This window comes from Myxocyprinus asiaticus, chromosome 48, assembly GCF_019703515.2.
Source record: "Myxocyprinus asiaticus isolate MX2 ecotype Aquarium Trade chromosome 48, UBuf_Myxa_2, whole genome shotgun sequence".
NCBI classification, from domain to species: Eukaryota; Metazoa; Chordata; class Actinopteri; order Cypriniformes; family Catostomidae; genus Myxocyprinus; species Myxocyprinus asiaticus.
In genome coordinates, this window is record NC_059391.1 from 13,413,309 (window position 1) to 13,433,608 (window position 20,300).

Here is a 20,300-nt window from a genome sequence, read left to right on the forward strand (position 1 = left end):
TCGTTTTGCATCAACGCAGCTGAAGGAATCTGAGAAGCGGCATATGACAACAGAGAGGCGACTGCTTATTATCTGAAAAAGCTCTAAATTGCTGGTTATTTGACACCCATCTGTTCCCAGTTGAACAGCTGTCAAAATTAGCCATGTTCTAAAGTCGTTCTGAAAACACAAACATTATCATTTTATCGCTTTCTTTTTTTTTTTTTTTTTTTTTTTGTCATTATGAAAAACAAACAAACAAATCAATATGACCAAATAATGTAAATTTCAGAACAAGTAAGCTAAACATAAAAATATTTAAAGAATATATGTCCTCAACGCCCTAATTGTCTATAGCCTATGTGTTACCTTTTTTTTACCGAATAATCCTTCAAGAAAGATTTCTTCGCATCGAATTAGTGTCAGCAGTATTTTTCATTTCCGCTTTTGCTCGCGGATTGACTGTACAGCGCGTGACTCTCTCTCTCAGTCTCTCCTCGTGGCATGATCCCAGCTCCTTGGAGGCGTTTTGCTGTAAATACCTCTCGTTTGGCGCACAATTCCCAGTTGAAATGTCCTCATGGGATTGTGTTTGGAAACGAAGGTCATAGATCTGATGCGAAATAAAGCCTAGCTTTTCATATTTTCATGTGCGCGTTAAGTGGCGCGTGAAAGAAATCATCCAGTCCATGATTATTTCCAAAATATTTTTTACAATAAATATACATTAAAAATACAAATACATAATACATTTGAATAAAATAGCATGTCAAATAAAATGTAAACATGCATTACAAGACAAGATTGCAAAAAAAAAAAAAATAAATAAATAAAATTAAAATAAATAAAAATCATGGCTACTGGTCGCGTGAAGTTTCTCTAATGACTAATGAATGCTTTTTTAAAATAATTATCCTGTACAATTTATATGTGTATTTGAATTTTATGCTTAGGCCTACATAATATAATACAAAAATAATACAATTTAAGGTTTATGTCATATCGAGTGCAGTTGGCCTTGACCGCTTGCATGTCCATAATATACAAGTCAATTCGGTGTTATTCAGTCTTTATAGGCTTCACGCACTCTTCAGGTTTCACTCATAATGATGAAAACGCAGTAAAAAGTCGACATCCTAACTAAAGTATGTTATTATTCAAATCCACTAGCGCATGCACCAAAATGCTGCAATAGTTCGAGTTTGAAATAGCTTAGAATCGAGTTAAATAAGGTAAGATGTAGTTTTCATATGTCAAATGTTGACAAACATGATGCATGCAGTGACCCCAGCAGCAGAGCGCGCGCCTGTCATCTTGCGCGAAGTAAAATGATGTCACATCGAGTCGCAAGGGAACCGGAGATTTGCCAAACGCTTTAGCTGAACAAGAAGACGCGCTTGGTAATAAAGAGCACCTTCTTGAGTTAGTCACCCACGGCAGTGTGTAGGACAAGTGCAGAGAGAGAGAGAGAGAGAGAGAGAGAGAGAGACTAGTGATTCATGCAACTAAGTCGAGCATCTGGCTGCTTTTTACTTGTCTTTGACGCGCGCGCGTAGTGAGCCCCGAGTTGCGCTATTGACAAAACACGCTTTATTGAGCAATCCGGGGCGCACATAAGTGCCGATTGTCAGCGGAGCAGCCGAGGGGGCCCGAGTAGAGAAAGCCTGCGCTTGATGATGTCTTTTCTTGCGGGTCACTGAGAGGGAATCAAACTTATCTACAAAAAGGAGTCACGCGCTCAAAGGTCTTGCGCTCAAAGTCATGGACAGCGCGCTGTACCACTCAGCGGGAATATTCTGCGCCCCTTCGGCTTCGGGAAATTTAACGACTGGAGGAAGCATGACCGCCAGCTCCAAGCCTCTCGCTTTTTCGATCGAAAGGATTATGGCCAGGACGCCCGAGCCAAAGTCGATACCTTTCCCGAACTTGTTTCACGCTCCCGGGGGGAAAGCGGACCCCAAGCAGCTTCCCGCCCCGCTGCACTGCATGATCCCCCTCATGCCGCTCGGCTACGAGCCGCCTCATAAACTTCACGTCAATGGATTAGACGCCAGTCACGCCGATGCTTTTTCTTACAGTACGAACGAACTGGTGGGCATCGGCTTGAATGATAGAAACGAGCAGCAAGATGCGACGCCCGCCATCGGACAATACAAACTCTTTCGTCCACGCGTGGTGAACCAGTCCTCGTTCCACACGATGGGCGCCGCTGTGTGTTACCTGAACTGCGGGGAAAGTGCGTGCCCGCCTCACGCGGGTCTGGTCAACCTTCACCCCATGGCTTCGTATCTTCTCAACAACCCTCTGCACGCGCGGCAAAGGAGCCTGTTTTCCGCAGAGAAATGTAAAGCGGGCAACGCTGCGGACAGGTTTCCTCCGAACGTGTCTTTCAAGGACCTTTCTCAGACTCACTTGCACCATTACATGAAGGAGAGTGCGCAGATCCTGTCCAATAAATTGTTCAAGAACTCCGCAAAATTAAACAGCGGCTCTCCTCAATCCAAACCAAAGGTGTTCACATGTGAAGTTTGTGGCAAGGTGAGCAGAGCGACATCAATCGAGGCTATCTTCTGTTTTTAACATAGATTGCATTTGCCTTTTCTTTTTTCTTTTTCTTTTTTTTCCTTTCTTTTTTTTTTTTTTTTTTTTTTTAACACAAAGCTCATTTCAAATTTGCAGGTATTCAACGCACACTATAATTTAACGCGGCACATGCCGGTTCACACGGGCGCCAGGCCGTTTGTGTGCAAAGTTTGCGGCAAAGGATTCAGACAAGCGAGTACTCTCTGTCGCCATAAAATCATCCACACTCAGGTAATACAGCGCACAATATTACAAATAACTGTAATTAAATGACATTATTGCTGCTGCTGAGTTAACCGAGTGTGATTTTCAGAAAATTAAACATAATCACTACACAATTGCTATTTGTATGATTTATAAGAAGGCTATATAATTGCTAGGGTATCTTATCAGTAGACAAAATATTGTCTTAAAATAAATTAGCATACAGGAATCCGATAGATGGACATACATGAACATATATATGTGTACAATTATAGTTCATAAAGAACACATGTAGCCTATTGAAATATATTTAAATTCCACTAGTATTTGGGAAAATATAGGCTATACATAAGAAAACAGCCTTTTTTGAAGTATTTTAAAAAGTATGTTCCATATATGCACAAGTAATGACTTATGTCAGTAAAATTCTACATCAGTAAATCAGTAAAATCTTTATATATATATATATATATATATATATATATATATATATATATATATATATATATATATATATATATAATGCGTTTTATTGAGATATATATATATATATATATATATATATATATATATATATATATATGCATAAAACGCATTTTATATACGTGTTTTACATATATTGCCATGCATCAGTTTTCTGTATATATCGGTGATATATTTATGCGTAATAAATAAATAAATAAAAATGTAGGCAATAATTTTCCTAAATGATTTTTTTCCCCCCCTGTGGTAAAAAAAATAAATAAAAAATAAAAAATGGAATAAATTTGTAAAAAGCCCTAGCATTTTGCTTTTGTTTTCAAAGTGCCTGGCTTTTTGATTATTTTTTTTTTTTTTTACAATGTATACATTTATAATAAACTAATAATAATATATTATAATCTTTGAAAAGTTTTGTATTGTCTCGTGACGAGAGATTCGTTTTAATAATAATGTTATTATACAGTCATAACGAATAACACAACAGTATAATAATGCTGATAATAATATTAAGTGTTTTAATGGTTGTTATTCATTTTTCGTCTTTCTTATTTTAGTTGATCAGTGTGATGCACCCGTATATCATTCAGATTAACGTTTTAATTAATGTCAATTAAAACATTTTGATTCAATGACAACCCAAGCTTTGTTGTGTATATTAACGTTTCCTCTTTTCCTCTCTAGGAAAAACCGCATAAATGCAACCAATGTGGCAAAGCTTTCAACCGAAGTTCAACTCTCAACACCCATACACGAATTCATGCGGGATACAAACCTTTTATTTGTGAATTCTGCGGCAAAGGATTTCACCAGAAAGGTAGGGCAAGCCTAATTGGGTTTTATAATATTTAATTGTAATATTCAGCTAATAATAATACAAATTAAACAGTTAGAGAGAGAGTTGTAATTTTTATTTTTGCATAAAATGTTTATTTGTTTTGGAGCCTCACGTTTGTGTGTGTGTGTGTGTTTTCTTTCAAGGTAACTACAAGAACCACAAACTGACTCACAGCGGAGAAAAACAGTTCAAGTGCAATATATGCAACAAAGCCTTCCACCAGGTGTACAACCTCACATTTCACATGCACACGCACAATGACAAGAAACCTTTCACCTGCCCAACATGCGGCAAGGGTTTCTGCAGAAACTTTGACCTTAAAAAACATATTAGGAAACTGCACGACATTTCCCCAGGACCCCACTCACCATCAACGCCCAATGGAAATCTGGAGGGTCCGTAAAATTCCTCTGCATCCCGGGTGTTATGTTAATCAAAAATAATAATGAAAAAAATCTAATCGCGCATGCAACGTTTTTATTATTTTAGATTGATTTTTTATTATTATTTTGATGATTTTGAGCAACTGAATATTTTGGTCCACCATCATTGTTGAAGCTTGTCTGTTAATGGTAGATTATATAATTCTTATTTACTCTCAGGGTAACCACAGTCTTATTTATTTGACACGGTCCTGTTGTCATTAACTAAAAGAGAGTAATTGAAAACCGTATATGGAACATTAATTCTTGTGACCACTGTGTATTTTACCTCCCATTTTATACGTTTATTATTTATACAGTTCTTATTATCTATATACTGTTTGCCATCTGTAAACGTTTTGTTAAATCAATGTGAATATATATGCAACGTTTTGTTGAATTTTTCCAATGACATCTGGTCTGTCAAAAAATAATAAAACATACGATAAAATAAATCAAACATATCTTATGCTATATTTTTTTCTGTGTTAAATACATGCATATTGCTTTTGTACAGCTCTTTAAGTGGCTCTTTTGGAAATAATTGATCATATCTGAGCGATTACGATAGTATAAATATAGTAAGGGGATATTCTTTCTCCCGAACTTTTGAATAGCATAATTAAGAAAGATTTGAAAGCCCCTGCGATGTTGATTAAGGTCTATGCACAGATCATAGACAATAAAATCAATAAAATGTAAACGCATTATTCAGTATAGAATTCAGTATCATCATGGTACATATTATTGTCATCAGTAGCACACATGATCTGTCGAGTTATTGTGTTACGGGTGGGTCCATCATCAGGAAAAAAGGCGACCTCTGGTGGACAGAGCTAAAAATACAGATAGTCTGTTGAAAAGCTTCCTTCAGAAAGATTTAGAAGATTTACAGACTTGTAAATATAAACTTAGCTGCAGGTCCTGAGACCTGTTTATCACGTATTGATGTGTAGATTGTAGATAAAGCTATGATAAAATAGATCAGAGGCACCAAAGTTGATTTAAGTTATTGGATCAATAATGTCAATGATTTGGTCCAAATCTTTAAATGTATAGTTTCCAAATGGCATTTTTGCACCCTTGAAGGGCACTTCGGGAGGGGATGCCACTTGAAAGGTCGTTCCAAACAAAAGTAAGTAAGAACATATTTTCATAAAGGGCCCTTTCACAAGACTTTTAGTGAAGACTACATTAAAACTGTAATGCCATTTTCCCTTCAGAGTGCCCACATCAAGAGCTCTGTCTTTCGTAGTGAGTAGGGCATAGGGATGATCACTTTCGATTGGAATTCGCCCATTGTATGAGTGGGGTGGGGCCCTCGCTGTATGATTCCAGGAATATACAATTAAGCCTATTTCAGCACCACAAGACTGAACAGCTCCGAAGATTACTAAAAAATTCTTGAAAATGCTTCCATTGTCCTTATGATTATCAATAATGTGAAGTGTGCACTTATTACACTGTAAAAAAAATCCTGTTAAATTTACAGTAAAAAAAAAAAACTGGCAGCTGTGGTTGCCAGAAATTCACTGTAAAAAATACGGTAACAACGCTTCAGGCTTTAAGGGGTGTAATTTTGATGCCTGTATATTTTACGGTGCTTTACCGTTTATATTATTAAATGATATCAACTTAATACTTTAACCTTATGAATCTGTAAAAATCTGCTTTTCACTTTATAATGTATTGTTACTCACCATAGTATTTATAGAAATGCACATGATGACATGAAGTTCATCAGTAGTGGCCTTTCCAGGAGCAATGACCAATAAACATGCAGAGACAGTGTTCAGTGTCACTCATACAAACACTAAACACTATCAGGGTAACACATGTGAAATTAAAATAATGCAGTAAACATTAACTAAACTACATCAAATATAACAAAGAACACCCCAATGTAGATAAGTGATATTAAAAATAAGAAGAAACAACTATTCACATAAAATATAATGAAATGTGATGGATAACACAGGGAATTCAGGGAACGCCCGATTATTGTGTTTTTTTTTTTTTTACCGTAATTTTAATAATCATTTACTACAAAAAGTGCATGTACTCTCTTGTTAAACATAATGTACTTTTTTTTTATCATTAATTATAAGGTAAAATCATACCTTTCTTTGTGTGAGAAACTGATATCTACATTGTTTTCATTCTTGGGTGAACTGCTCCTTCAACTGTCTCATTTTGTCAGTAGACTCCCTTCATTTTCACATAAGCCAACAATATAAAAATAATTTCTGCAAATAATGAAGCTCAAACCATACATTGTTTTGTATACAGTTTAATTCTGAGGTGTGTTATCTACTTTTCCAAGTTCTGGAGAGTGCACTGTACTGCTAAGTTTTCATTAACTTTAGGCTTTATTTTATACTCCCATTGACTTACAATGTCCACAGGTCTAGCCGATAGATATGACTTCATTGTAATAGGCCTATTTGCATACTAAATTGTGTTTGATATTTTTCTAGCATTTATTTGCATACTGAATTGTGATTTCCCTTTTTGTTTTCTATTTAACCATCTGCAAAGGCAGCACAGAAGCTGCGTTATGTGTTGGTTACTTTTCATAGCCCACAGTGCTGAGTGTAATGAATGTAGCCTGATGTTTAAAGTGTTTAATTCATGCAGAATCAAAATCTAGAACCCAAGCTTGCTTGAAACTTCAACACTATTCTTTTGTTACCTTGCAAGCACTGGTGTTTCCTTCAGGAAAATGTCAATTATGTTGGCTTGAAAAAGCCACCATACTTTTCTACACTTTAGGCAAATTAGAGTTTTTCCAAAATCCCTAAACCAAGCCCAAAATTTCTGATTGTAACTCCTATAGCTTTCAAGCTATATCCACCAAACTCAGCACAGACCTTCAGACTGTTCTGACTCGGGTTGCTATGACTTTTCTAACTGATCGGAGTTATGGGTTTCGCATAGTGGACGATCAAATGTCTGAAATATCCCATAGATTTAGGCCACATCCACACTAATCAGTTTAAGTTTGAAACCTCAGTTATCTGTTTCCTAACGTCATTATTTTCCAAAGTCTGTGATTATGGAGAGCGTTTTTCAAAACTTTCCTTTTTCGGTGTAGGAAAACACTATTCCAGTGTGGACGAGAGGCGGAAACACACCTTACCAAACATACATTTAAGCAGATACAAAATCTGCAGCTCAACCAAAGGAGAGTGTGTAATGGTCAGTTTGGATCACGTGAGTCTTCTAAGCCAATTAAATTATGGCCGTGACATCAAAAAAACGCGTCCAATGTTATGACAGTAAATCACAGTTTGGGGATACCATACAAATGAATGGGGAGAGTTGTAAACTGACATCTACCTGTTGCAAAATTGTCCCTGACTTCCCTAATAAAACAGCAATTTTATTATTGTAACTCTACACAGTTCACTCCAAAAGAATTGTTTAGTGTAAAACATGCTTAAAGGAATAGTTCACCCAAAAATGAAGATTCTCTCATCATTTACTCACCCTCATGCCATCCCAGATGTGTATGATTTTCTGTCTTCAGTTGAACACAAATGAAGATCTTTAGAAGAATATCTCAGCTCTGTTGGTCCTCACAATGCAAGTGAATCATGGCCAGATCTCTGAAGGTCCAAATATCACATAAAGGCAGCATAAAAATAATCTATATGACTCTAGTGGTTTAATCAATGTCTTCTGAAGTGATCCAATCAGTTTTCGGTGAGAACAGACCAAAATATAACTCCTTTTTCACTTTACATCTTGCCATTGCAGTCTCTAGACATGATCATGATTTCAAGATTGATTACACTTCCTAGTGCTTGATGCATATGCAGAGTGCTACATGGCGCTATAGGAAGTGTAATTGAGCTTGAAATCATGATCGCCAAGGAGACTGATGTCAAGATGAATAGTGAAAAGGAGTTACATTTTGGTCTGTTCTCACCCAAAATCGATTGGATCACTTCTGAAGACATGGATTAGCCTATACCACTGGAGTCATACTGATTATTTTTTATTATGTCTTTATGTGATATTTGGACCTTCAGATTTCTGGCCACCATTCACTTGCATTGTGAGGACCTACAGAGCTGAGATATTCTTCTAAAAATCTTCATTTGTGTTCAGCAGAAGAAAGTCATACACATCTGGGATGACATTAGGGTGAGTAAATGATGAGAGAATTTGCATTTTTCGGTAAACTATCCCTTTAAGATTAGTGGACAGGTGGTCAGTTCATCGAGAGCCCTGACCCAGATAGCACACTGAGATGTCTGTTTTATATCTTTTGATCTGGAAAGCATCACAATCTAATAAACATCTTAAAAAAATCAGATTAACGAACATTCTAAATCATAAACGTCTCAAAGACATCTGCTGAATGTCTAATAAGCATCTGAGAGGAAATGGATACAATATGTCTAATAGAGAATAGAGAATTGCAGATGAGAAAACAATGTAAAATAGATGTCTTCCAGATCCAAACACACACATCTAATAGACGTCTGGGAGATGTACGTCATCAGGGGATAGCACACCTACATCACCCAAATGTCTATTTGATGTGTGTGTTTACATCTGAAAGACATAATTTTTAAGTTGTTTGCTCATCTGCAATACATCTATAAGACATTTCCTCTCGGATGTCAATAAGACATTCAGCAGATGTCTTTGATAAGACTATTATTTAGATTGTGTGTAAATCTGCTCTTTTTAAGATGTTTAGCAGATGTTTAATAAAAATCAGATGCTTTCAAGATTAAACGCGATGTGCATTGTTTCCTCACAAAAGCAGATGGTTTGTCTGACTTCCCAAATAGCACACGTACATAGCCAAGATGTCTGTTTGAGATCTTTTCATCTAGAAAGCATCTCATTTTACATAGCATCTGCTAAACATCTTAAAAAGATCAGACTTACAAGCATTCTTAATCATAAACATCTCAAAGGCATCTGCTGAATGTCTTATTGACATCCGAGAGGAAACGTCTCATAGATGTATTGCATATGAGCAAACAACCTACAAAATATGCCTTCACACATCAAATAGACATATGGGTACGTGTGCCATCAAGGTACTCAGATAGCACACGCATGTCTCTGAGATGTCTGTTTGAGATCTTTTCATCTAGAAAGCATCGCATTCAAATTAACATCTGTTGAACGTCTTAAAAAGTTCAGATTTACAAACATTCAAAATCATAAATGTCTAAAAGACATCTGCTTAATGTCTTATTGGCATCCGAAAGGAAACGTCTTATAGATGTATTGCAGATGAGCAAACAACCTAAAAACATAACGTCTTCCAGATGTAAACACACACATGAAACAGAAGTCTGGCTGATGGATGAGTGCTTTCAGGAGGCGGTTTCTTCTCGCCACTTCGGTCATAAACCTGCGACGCTACGTCAAGGGCACGCGAAGAGGCCGATCCTCATGCTGCAGTCGGGACTAACCCAGGGCTCGGATTATTTCACTCAAGCAGGGACGCATTCCAGGCAGAAACAAATGTTTGTGCTGTAATCTATACCACATGGATAGGTGCAGTAGGCATGTTCTAGCACGTTTATCTGCATGAAGTCAGGCCAGTCCCGTAGCGTTAGTCATCTGCCATGCACATGACACAGTCACTCACACGATCTATAGTCAAGAGTTTATATATAAACCGTCCGTGCATGCGAATCCACGTTGATGCTATTACAAGTGCGGCCGGTGCCGCGTTGTAGCTGCTAGGAAACTGATTCTTAAATCTAACGGGTAAGGTAGGTTTTGCATGAAAAAAAAAAAAAAAAAAAAAAAAAACACAAAACTTGCTGTCAAACACTTGTTGCTGTCAAGCAGAGGGATCAACTATAGCACGCATGCTTCATACTAAAATAGCACGCGCTTCCTCATTTGCAGCTTGATTATTAGTCATGAAGAATAATATCCGCATGACCCATTCATGCATACCAATGTCCTGCTCAGATAAGCGCGACCTATTGTATACATAGCATTGGAGACCGGGGCTAGTTGTCACTTGGGAAGTGTCACAAAGGTTGTCTCAACAGGCTTACTGTAATGTTTTAAGTAGAAGTTTAATTGCATAAATGCTTGTTTTCTCTAAGTATGATTCAAAGACCTAGTTCAAAACTGTTTCATTAAAACAATGTTTCTGAATTCTATGCTTCAAAATAAAATTCCAGTATTGTATTATTTTTGTAATAGCGGTTGGGTAATCATTAACACCCACATTGGCATATATTAAGACAAGTGTCAAATATATAATAGAGGTAGATTTTTACTGAAAGCTTTAAGTGTGTTCTCAGGACCAGGGTACTTCTCAGAAATGGCAGGTTGGAGCAAGCTGTCTCGTTTGTTTTATTTGTTGATCCAAAATAATGTGATCCAAAATAATGGTTTTGATGTTTTTTACATTGCCTTTTCCATTTTTACTGTCTTAAGAAGTGTTTTGTGTTTCATAATTGTTTTACTCTTAAATGTTGCACAAAAAGGACATTAAATGGCCTACTAACACTTAACAACTGTTTGTTACATGATAACTAATAATATGTTTTAGATGCATGTTTTGCACATTGTGGAATAATGCTTTTTAAATTGTATATAGTATTTTATATATAATAAGGTATTCTTCCTTTCATATCAGTGTCAATAAACAACAGGTATTCATAATGACAAAATGCCCCACTGTAACTGTTTTTTTTTTCTTGGCACATAATGGTAGAAATGTAAAAAAAAAAAAAAAATATATATATATATATATATATTTTTTTTTTTTTTTTTTTTTTTTTTCATAGTTAAGACTCCAAGGTCTGTGTATAGACAGAAATAGATTTTCAAAACAACCTTGCCCTGAGAAATATTCACTGAGTAAAAAGTGTGACAAGTGTGCCCTGGTCTCCTATAATGTATTTTTCACAATATATGTGCAATGTTCTGTGAAATACTAACACTGAAATGATCAAACACTTTTTACTGATAGCTCAGTGTGCATTGCATTGCTGTATATTTGTTTTCCTCAAGAATGTGACTGACATTTCAGGTGCTGCTAGTTCACTTTTATTTGCAGCGTGGTTTCATGTGATCATATAGAATTTGAATCTAGCTGCTATTTCAATATCAAAATAATGACAGCAAAATGTACAAAAATGGTGCTTGAATGGTTTTTGGTTTTGTGAACAGCAGAAAAGTTGTTTCTAAAGACATGTCATGTGTCTTTATGAATTGTCTGAAGGCATTTGATGAGTTTAGTCCTCATAATTAAACATCTGGTAGTGCCTGGTAGTCGTTTTTTTTTTTTTTAGTAACTGACACTTGCACTCTTTAAACAGTATTTTCTTGGTTCAAATGCAGTCCTGTCCTTTGCAAACCACAGACTGGGTGTTTTGTGTAAAATAAATGTCTTACTACGTCACGCTCAACGTTCATCGAGTATGATTTTCAGATGTGTGTAGTTGTAATCTTGTGTGGTCAGCTATGCTTCGTCTGATGAGGAGCCAGGGTAGAGGGTTTAGGGTCTGTGTGTTCTGTCAATGGAGGTGTAACCATCATCAGCAGCTTCACAAGAGTGTCGTAGCCATCCGACGAGAGGATGTGACTGTGTGGGAAAGGCGCGCACCTCTCGCACCGCATCACGTGAGGGAGATCACAGCAGCTGGACACAAAGTGCTGGTGCAGCCCTCCAACAAACGAGCCATTCACGACAGAGTGAGTCACTCTTCACTTAAATGTGGTCAAATTGCTTTCTAAAGATGGTTAAATTGGTGTTATGGATGCATCGATAAAAAAATGTGTGTGCCGATATTGATATAACCGATTATTTAGAACAACTGCCAATACCGATAATTTGACGCTTCTGCTTTTTTATGCTAAGTTGTGACAAATCACTGTTAATTAATTAGACAACTATGAAAGAAAATTTATAACTTTATTCTCTATGTCTTTACATGTATTTCATTTTTCAGAGTGCCTGTTCTCAGTTCTTTTTATTTTGTAAAAATATATTTTATTAACAATTTTTCATTAATTCACGTAATGAACACAGAAAAACAAAACATATATACACAGAATCAACAATTAACCCCCACTATTACCCCTTCCAATCCCCAATCCCATCCTGGCCCCCAACAACATCCCAGTGGTCGATTATAGACACACACACAAAATAAAATAAAATAAAAAATAATAATCACACATCCAGCAACGTCAGATATCCGCCCCATTTCTCCACAAACAAGTTCAATTTCCACAGTCTTCTAAATGGCCCTTCTTCAAAGGCAACCACCCTCCCCATCTCTGAGCACCACTCCTGAAATGAGGGCGCTCCAGCCAACCTCCATCCCCTTAAAAATATCTGTCTGGCGATCATGACACTGGTTAGGACCCAACTCTTTATGTGTCTATTCTCAATATCGATGACCGCCCCATCGCCCAAAATACAGAGTCTGGGGCAAAATGAAACCCGAGTGCCCAAAACATCACACAAAAAACTCTGAACCTTCAACCAAAACTCCTGGATCTTAACACACCCCCAAAAGACATGGGTTATGTCTCCATCCTCTTATTGGCATCCCCAGCAGGTGGGTGTGTCTTTAAGACCAAGCCTATACAATCTAGAGAGGGTTCAATAGAATCAATGTAAAATCTTGAATTGCATAAGGCGCACCCTTGCGTCTCTAGATGCAGACTTGATGTTTTTTAGAATCCTAGCCCATGCTCCCTCCTCCAATACCAAGTTTAAATCTTTCTCCCATAATCTCTTGACAGAAGTTAAAGCTCCATCCCCCAGACTCTGAATTAGCAGGGAGTAATACACTGATGCCTCATGACCTTTTCCAAAAGCAGTAATCACCACTCCCAGAGGATCTGCCACTTTAGGAGGGTGTATATTACTCCCAAAAATAGTACAGAGCAGGTGGTGCAGCTGTAAATATCTAAAGAACTGAGATCTGGGAATCCCAAAATGTTGAGCCAAATTTTCAAAAGATCTCAACACTCCACTCTCATATAGGTCACCAAGTGTAGTAACCCCCCTCACAATCCACTCTGACCATCAGAAAGGGGACTTATTAATACATGATTTTGCGAGATAATGGGGTGTAATTTAACTTCTCTGGTTAGTTTGATAGAAAGGCTTTGCAGTGGCGAAATAGGGTCAAGAACTTCCTGTTCAGTACAAAACCAGGGAGGGGCTCTCTCAGATGGAAGCGACCAATGAGCCAAATGTCTGAGACTGAACGCATAATAATAAAACAAAATCTTGGGTAGGCCTAGCCCACCTTTGCCAATCGGCCTATGCAACTTACTGAAATGTAATCTTGGACGTTTACCATTCCAAATGAAGGACTTCGCAATGCTATCAAATTGCTTGAAATAAGAGAGGGGTCATCTATAGGGAGAGACTGTAGCAGGTAGTTGAATTTTGGAATCCAATTAATTTTAATAACATTAACCTTCCCAATCATCGATAAATGTAATGAAGCCCGCCTGCCCACATCGCTCAAAAACCTTTTTATTAAAGGTTCAAAATTAACTCTAACTAAATCTCACAAATTTGCTGGGAATAAAATACCCAAATACTTAATGCCCTGTTTGGGCCACTGGAAGGTACCCGTCTGAAAAGCCGTTATCAGGCAGTACGCTGTCAGAGCCAAAGCTTTGGATTTAGACCAGTTATCTCTGTATCCCGAGAACTCAGAGAAGTAATGAATAATTCTTTGGGGGAGGCAAGGCATAGATCTAGAAGGGTCGGAGACAAATAATAAAATATCATGTTTGGCCGATATATCGGTGCATCTCTAATTGGTGTTAGTTCAACATTTCAAAAGTTTAACATTGCATTTTTTGCTGTTTTTTATGTTTTGTTGTTGTTATATAAATTATAAATTTATGCCAATGATTGCAAATAGTTTTTAATATAAATGTGTTCCTCTGTGGCTGGCAGTTGTGAACAGCTTGGTTTTACATAACAGCGGCCTCTAAAGGTGAAATAAAAACAATACTAACTACGTTTCCATCCAAGGATTTTTTGCAAAAAAAAAATAAAGCTGATGGAAACGCAAATTATCGCTAAAATTTCACAAGTGTCGACATAATATTTTTCCGTTTAACTCTAGCGCATAAACTCTATGTCGTTACTTCAAATGTTGTGAAAAACTTGTTTGCAAACACTTTTTGTCGAGATTATTGGCATTAGCGCAAAAATATTGTGTCACATGACAGAATTTACCCCAATCGTTAGCCTGTGTTAATCATGACGACAGTATACATCCTTGAAAGCCAATTTATTGTACGTGATTATGGATTGATCTTAATGGCATATAGATCTAATGCTGCAATCATGACACTTCCAGGAGTGCCAACACAAATATCTCGTATCATGCACATGGACAAGTGCACGGAAAACAAATGAATGGCCACTGTTTGTGATTAATGTAATCGCGGTAGCCATCCATTTATTTATTAAAGTTGCTTTTCCACACCATTCAAAATAATACACGGCAGTCACAGAATTAGCCAACAATACAAAAAACATATCATTTCTGGTACAAAGATATTTTAAATTAAAAATAAATACACAATACTAGGAGAAAAGCATCAGTGTGCTTTTTTGGAACATGAACATATAGCCCAATTCTATAAAATTATTGTTTATACTTTTGAAAAATTGCTGGCAAAATGCCCTGTAATAAATTAAATAAATTACCAAATGAATAAAGCATTAACTAAAATAATTAATTACCAAATGAAAAAAATAAAATTTTTAGACCTATATATATATATATATATATATATATATATATATATATATATTTATGCCTTTTCTTTACACAAACTTAAATTAGCCTTACCCTGTTCTGTAGATTGAAAAAGTCAGCTGAATGACATTCTCAGAATGTTCTACACTTTTTTCAAGACTATAAACGATCAGAACTATTTGACCAATGCTGAGTTCACTTTCAGAAAACAAGCTTTTGAACATTTTAAAACATTTAAATATTTTAAATCGAACCCTCTTTACCTCGGATCGCATTTGCTGAGCTTCAGAAAATGTAAAGTTTCTAAAAAAAAAAGTGGGAACGCTGTGTGCGTCTGGCTGCCGCTCCACACTGGGATGACTGTTTGTGATCAGTTGTGTTATTTGTTTTCTGTTTCTTTTGTTATGTTTCGTTCTGTTATCATCTGGCTGCTGTTCTACGACAGCTATTGTGTTTTCTGCTACCCCTCTGGTTTCTCGGATGCCACTCTGCAACTTGGATCTACCTCCTCTGCTTCAGCTTGCTGTGTTTTTCTGTTGCCGCTGTGAACTCTCGGTGGCTGGCTTGCTGCGAGCTCTCTCCCTTCTCGATCCTCCATCTATCAGACTGACTGTGGGGTGAGTTAACACTCTCCTTATCAATCACTCTATTTGCTTACTGTCAGGTCGGGTTGCTTTCCTCTCTGTGAGCTATTTATAGATGTTTTGATCTTCTTCAGAATGTCAATTTCCCAACACACACTCATGGTCATATGTTTGATTTGGTCTGTACATCTGGTTTGAATAATGTTTCCATCTGTGGTCTGGCTATTCCTATCTCTGACTATAAACTTATTACTTTTGATTTTATATTATCCTGTCCAACAAAATGTATTGATACCACTACCATATCATATCGTAACATCAATGCTGTCGATCCCAATTCATTTTCTGCCTCAACTGCTTCCTCTGCTATTTCTGATGTCTTCAATCTCACCTGTCCGTCTATGATACTGGATGAGTACCATTCTCTTATTGCTAATGCCTTAGATGAGTATGCTCCTATTAGGACCAGGTCTGTTCCCTCTTCCCACTCCTCTCCTTGGTATAATGCAGAGCTTCATGTTCTAAAAGCAAAAGGCCGACAACTTGAACGACTTTTTAGGAAGTCGGGCCTAACTGTACATTTCTTAGCATTCTCGGAACATGTTAGACATTATAAAACTGCCCTGAATGCAGCCCGCTCTACTTATATCTCCAACATCATTAATAAAGCTAACAAGAGGCCTAAAGTACTGCTTAGCATGTTAAACAAACTAGTGCAAGCACCCAGCCACAGTATTTGCCAATTTGATGACACTTGTTGTTCCTTTTTGCACCACTTTCAGGGAAAGCTGGACACTTTATGTGAGACCTTTGGTGATGAACTGACCATTTCTACTTGTGAGCTTGATCAGTCTATCCAACCCTTGACTAACTTTACCCCGACGAACCCCTCCCTCATTAGTGACATAATACAGAAATCCAATTCCTCTTCATGCCGGCTAGATCCTGCACCCACATTTCCTCTAAAACACTGTACCTCTGTTATTTCTGCTCCTATCTCACACCTTGTGAACATGTCTCTTATCTCTGCCACTGTCCCAATATCACTCAAGACTGCTGCTGTTACTCCTATTCTCAAAAAATCAAATCTGGATCCAGCAGTCTTTTCAAATTATCGTCCAATTTCTAATTTACCGTTTGTCTCTAAAATCATGGAAAAGGTTGTCGCCATTCAGCTGCAATCATTTCTAGCTCACAACAATCTGTTTGATATATTTCAATCTGGTTTCTGCTTACATCACAGTACTGAAACTACTCTAGTAAAGGTTGTCAATTACTTTTTACTCTCTGGTGACTCGGGCAATCTCTCCATTCTCTTATTACTTGACCTCAGCTCAGCTTTTGACACTGTCTGTCACAAACTACTACTTTCTCGCCTTTCAGAGATTGGTATCTCAGGCGTTGCGTTATCCTGGTTCTCTTCATATCTCATGGATAGGCAATACTACATCTCTATGCACAATTACAAATCCCCCACTGTCCCACTCAAAGGTGTTCCTCAGGGCTCAGTTCTTGGTCCATTACTATTCATTACCTACATTATGCCTCTTGGACAAATTATTCGACGTCATGGTTTTAACTATCACTGCTACGCCGATGATATACAAATATATACAGCTTGCCAGCCAGATTCTATTCACCAGACTTTGTTATCCTCATGTGTCAATGAATTGAAGGGCTGGCTTAACTCCAACCTTCTCAAATTAAACTTGAGTAAAACTGAGATCATAATTATTGGTCCATCAATACTAACAAAAAATCTAACTAATGTCCCTAGCTGTGACATTGATGCTACTCTAATTTTCCCATCTGCCACAGTTAAAAACTTAGGTATCATTCTTGACCCTTCATTGACCCTAGATGCCTATATTAACAAACTCTCTAAAGCAGCATTTTTCAAACTATGCCGTATCGCCCAAATTCGTCCCTACGTTAGCCTGAATGATGCTGAATCATTAGTCCATGCATTTATTACATCTCGCCTTGACTACTGTAACGCCCTTTTTTCTGGACTACCAGCACACTCTATCTCCCGCTTGCAATATATTCAAAATTCTGCTGCGAGAGTACTAACTTACACTAAACGATCTGCACATATTACTCCCATCCTATTTAACCTTCACTGGTTACCTGTCGCATCCCGTATTGCATTCAAAATTCTACTGCTTACACTTAAGTCACTCCACAGTCTAGCTCCTTCTTACCTTTCTGATTTACCTTCTCCCTATATTCCTATTCGCTCACTCTGATCTTCTGGGTGCGAACTTCTTCTTGTTCCTAGATTCCACCTTTCGTCAATGGGCGGCAGGTCTTTTTCTGTTGTGGCACCTAAGATATGGAACTCAATTCCCCTGGCACTCCAAACTACTACCTCTATCTCTGAATTCAAAACTCAGCTCAATTTGTTCTCTCAATATTATCAGTCATAATGTGTATATGCTTCATGTACTGCTCATTGTATTTGTATGCTTACTTGTACTGGATTGAAATGTCAAATTGTTTGCACGATCTGATATCTGCTATGTGCAACTGCATTTGTTTTTTGTTCCAGACTGGGCAACTGTCCACTGTCCATATGATTGTCTATATGTTTGTTATGTTACTGTTCTTTATTGTGAAGCGTCCTTGAGCCCTGGAAAGGCGATATATAAATTAAACGTATTATTATTATTATTATTATTATTAAATTGCATTATGACGCTAAAATTAATTTTAGATGACAATTAAGTTCAGTTGGTCTTTAAAAGTTGCTGGACATATATGCGGGACATAATGCAGTGTGATGGCAATGCTTTAGATTAGATGATTGTTTAAAATAGCCTATTGAATATCAGGAATGTATCATATGTAAAAACTGATATTACGCCGCATCAATTATTCTTTAATAGCTGTGCACACAGAATATATACATCAATGGATGGTCCTTATACTAAAACCGAAATTTTCCCCCACTACTTGGTGCAGGTTGCCAGCTTGAACAGGGCCGTGACGATTTGCTTTAAGGTCAGAACCGGTGGCAACATGTGATAGGCGCAACATTAGGACCAGTATTACAGTCCTATCAGAAGGGCAACTGCTCCCTTTTGATTGCAATTCCATCTTCTGATTGCATTTATTTGTGAAATTAAAATGACAGTAAGCTGGCTAATTTCAATGAATTGTCTCAATACTCTCCCCATTTTACCAAAACTTCAGAGGATAAAAATTAGGGACAGCTGGGAGGCACACACATTTACACACATTTCTGTATGGAGACGGCTTAAGGGCAGATTTCTTTTGCGATTAACCAAAACTTATGCGACATTGTTTTTTTTTTTTTTAAAGCATGACGTCATCACGCACACCATTTTTATCGATAAAAGGCAATTTGAATGGAAACAGGCAGAAGACGGCAAATTTCCCAAACTTTTTTTTACGTATTTTCACTTTGTTGATAACAAAATAGTGCGAAAAGTGGATGGAAACTAGGCTAGACACCTTGTGTGGATTTGCATTATCTAAATCTTTCAACATTGACCATATTAATCCATATTTTTGTCCTCACCTCAATAAATATTTTGTTATTTTGATTAGATAAATCAAGTGTTTTAAATTGAAGCGAGGGCATGCAAAGAAAAATTTAAGTATATGGAAATGTGCTCCGTCAGCACATACACGATGTGAACCGATTATTTCCAGCTTCATATCTTGTGAATAATAATAAACCTTAATCCTCATTAAACCTCATCAAGTCTCTGTCATTACAAAAGAAGAGTCCCCGGTGTGTTTCGGGCTTCTTTATAGATAAAAGTCCCACATTATGCACCAAAACATTGTTAGTGGTATTTTGGTTGAACAATAAACTGCATCTGGGATTTTATTTATTTTGGACTCTTGTAGCCTCTGTGTCTGTGCCCGTAATAGTAAGGAAAACCTTTTTCTAAACATTCTATTAATTGATTTTAAAAATTACCGATCTCTACTGTTCTATGTTATATGCATGGGTTTTTAATTAATTAAAACATTTAATTTAATATTGGGTAAATAAATACTAGGAAATTAAAAAAATACATTAATATTGTTATTAATAAATAATTATTCCGGAAAACCTTTTACAAATTATTCCCTCAACGTTTTGGGCCTTAATATGTGTCCCCCTCTCTTTTCCAGTCATTTGAACCCGATCTCATGAAAAGTCATACATAATTTACGAGTTGGCTATTTCGTATGGGCTTGCATGATGTTGGTCACATAAACTCGTACGACTTCATCATGTGCAAATTCCTGGATGTCTAATGCAGAAGTAAACCCGAGTTCCGTGCATGAGGCATTAAGGACATACTTACCTAGGACATACTTAACCCCTTATCTAAACTTAACCAATCAGTAGAGTGTGTAAACATGATAGGAAGCTGTTGTGTGTGACAGAAGCAAGTAATTGTTGCATATTAGATGGAAACGATGTCCAGCGACGTCATTGGCTGTAGTG

General features: G+C 37.0%; 2 protein-coding genes and 1 pseudogene across 2 annotated transcripts in view; all 3 read left to right on the forward strand.

Moving 5' to 3' along the window:
- Positions 1-4,008, forward strand: part of LOC127437733 (calcium-dependent secretion activator 2-like) — a 213,107-nt gene extending 209,099 nt beyond the window's left edge. The window contains exon 30 of the mRNA XM_051692847.1: positions 3,931-4,008. The gene's annotated coding sequence lies outside the window, so the exon portion shown is untranslated. The remainder of the gene's footprint in view (positions 1-3,930) is intronic.
- On the forward strand, positions 1,741-4,487 carry LOC127437330 (fez family zinc finger protein 1). Its single transcript, XM_051692170.1, has 4 exons — positions 1,741-2,517; positions 2,659-2,793; positions 3,931-4,063; positions 4,228-4,487. Exons 1-4 carry the CDS (start codon positions 1,741-1,743, stop codon positions 4,485-4,487), a joined length of 1,305 nt encoding a protein of 434 aa, XP_051548130.1.
- A 6,820-nt stretch (positions 4,488-11,307) lies between these two features.
- The window catches only part of LOC127437331 (alpha-aminoadipic semialdehyde synthase, mitochondrial-like), a 38,019-nt pseudogene continuing 29,026 nt past the window's right edge, over positions 11,308-20,300 (forward strand).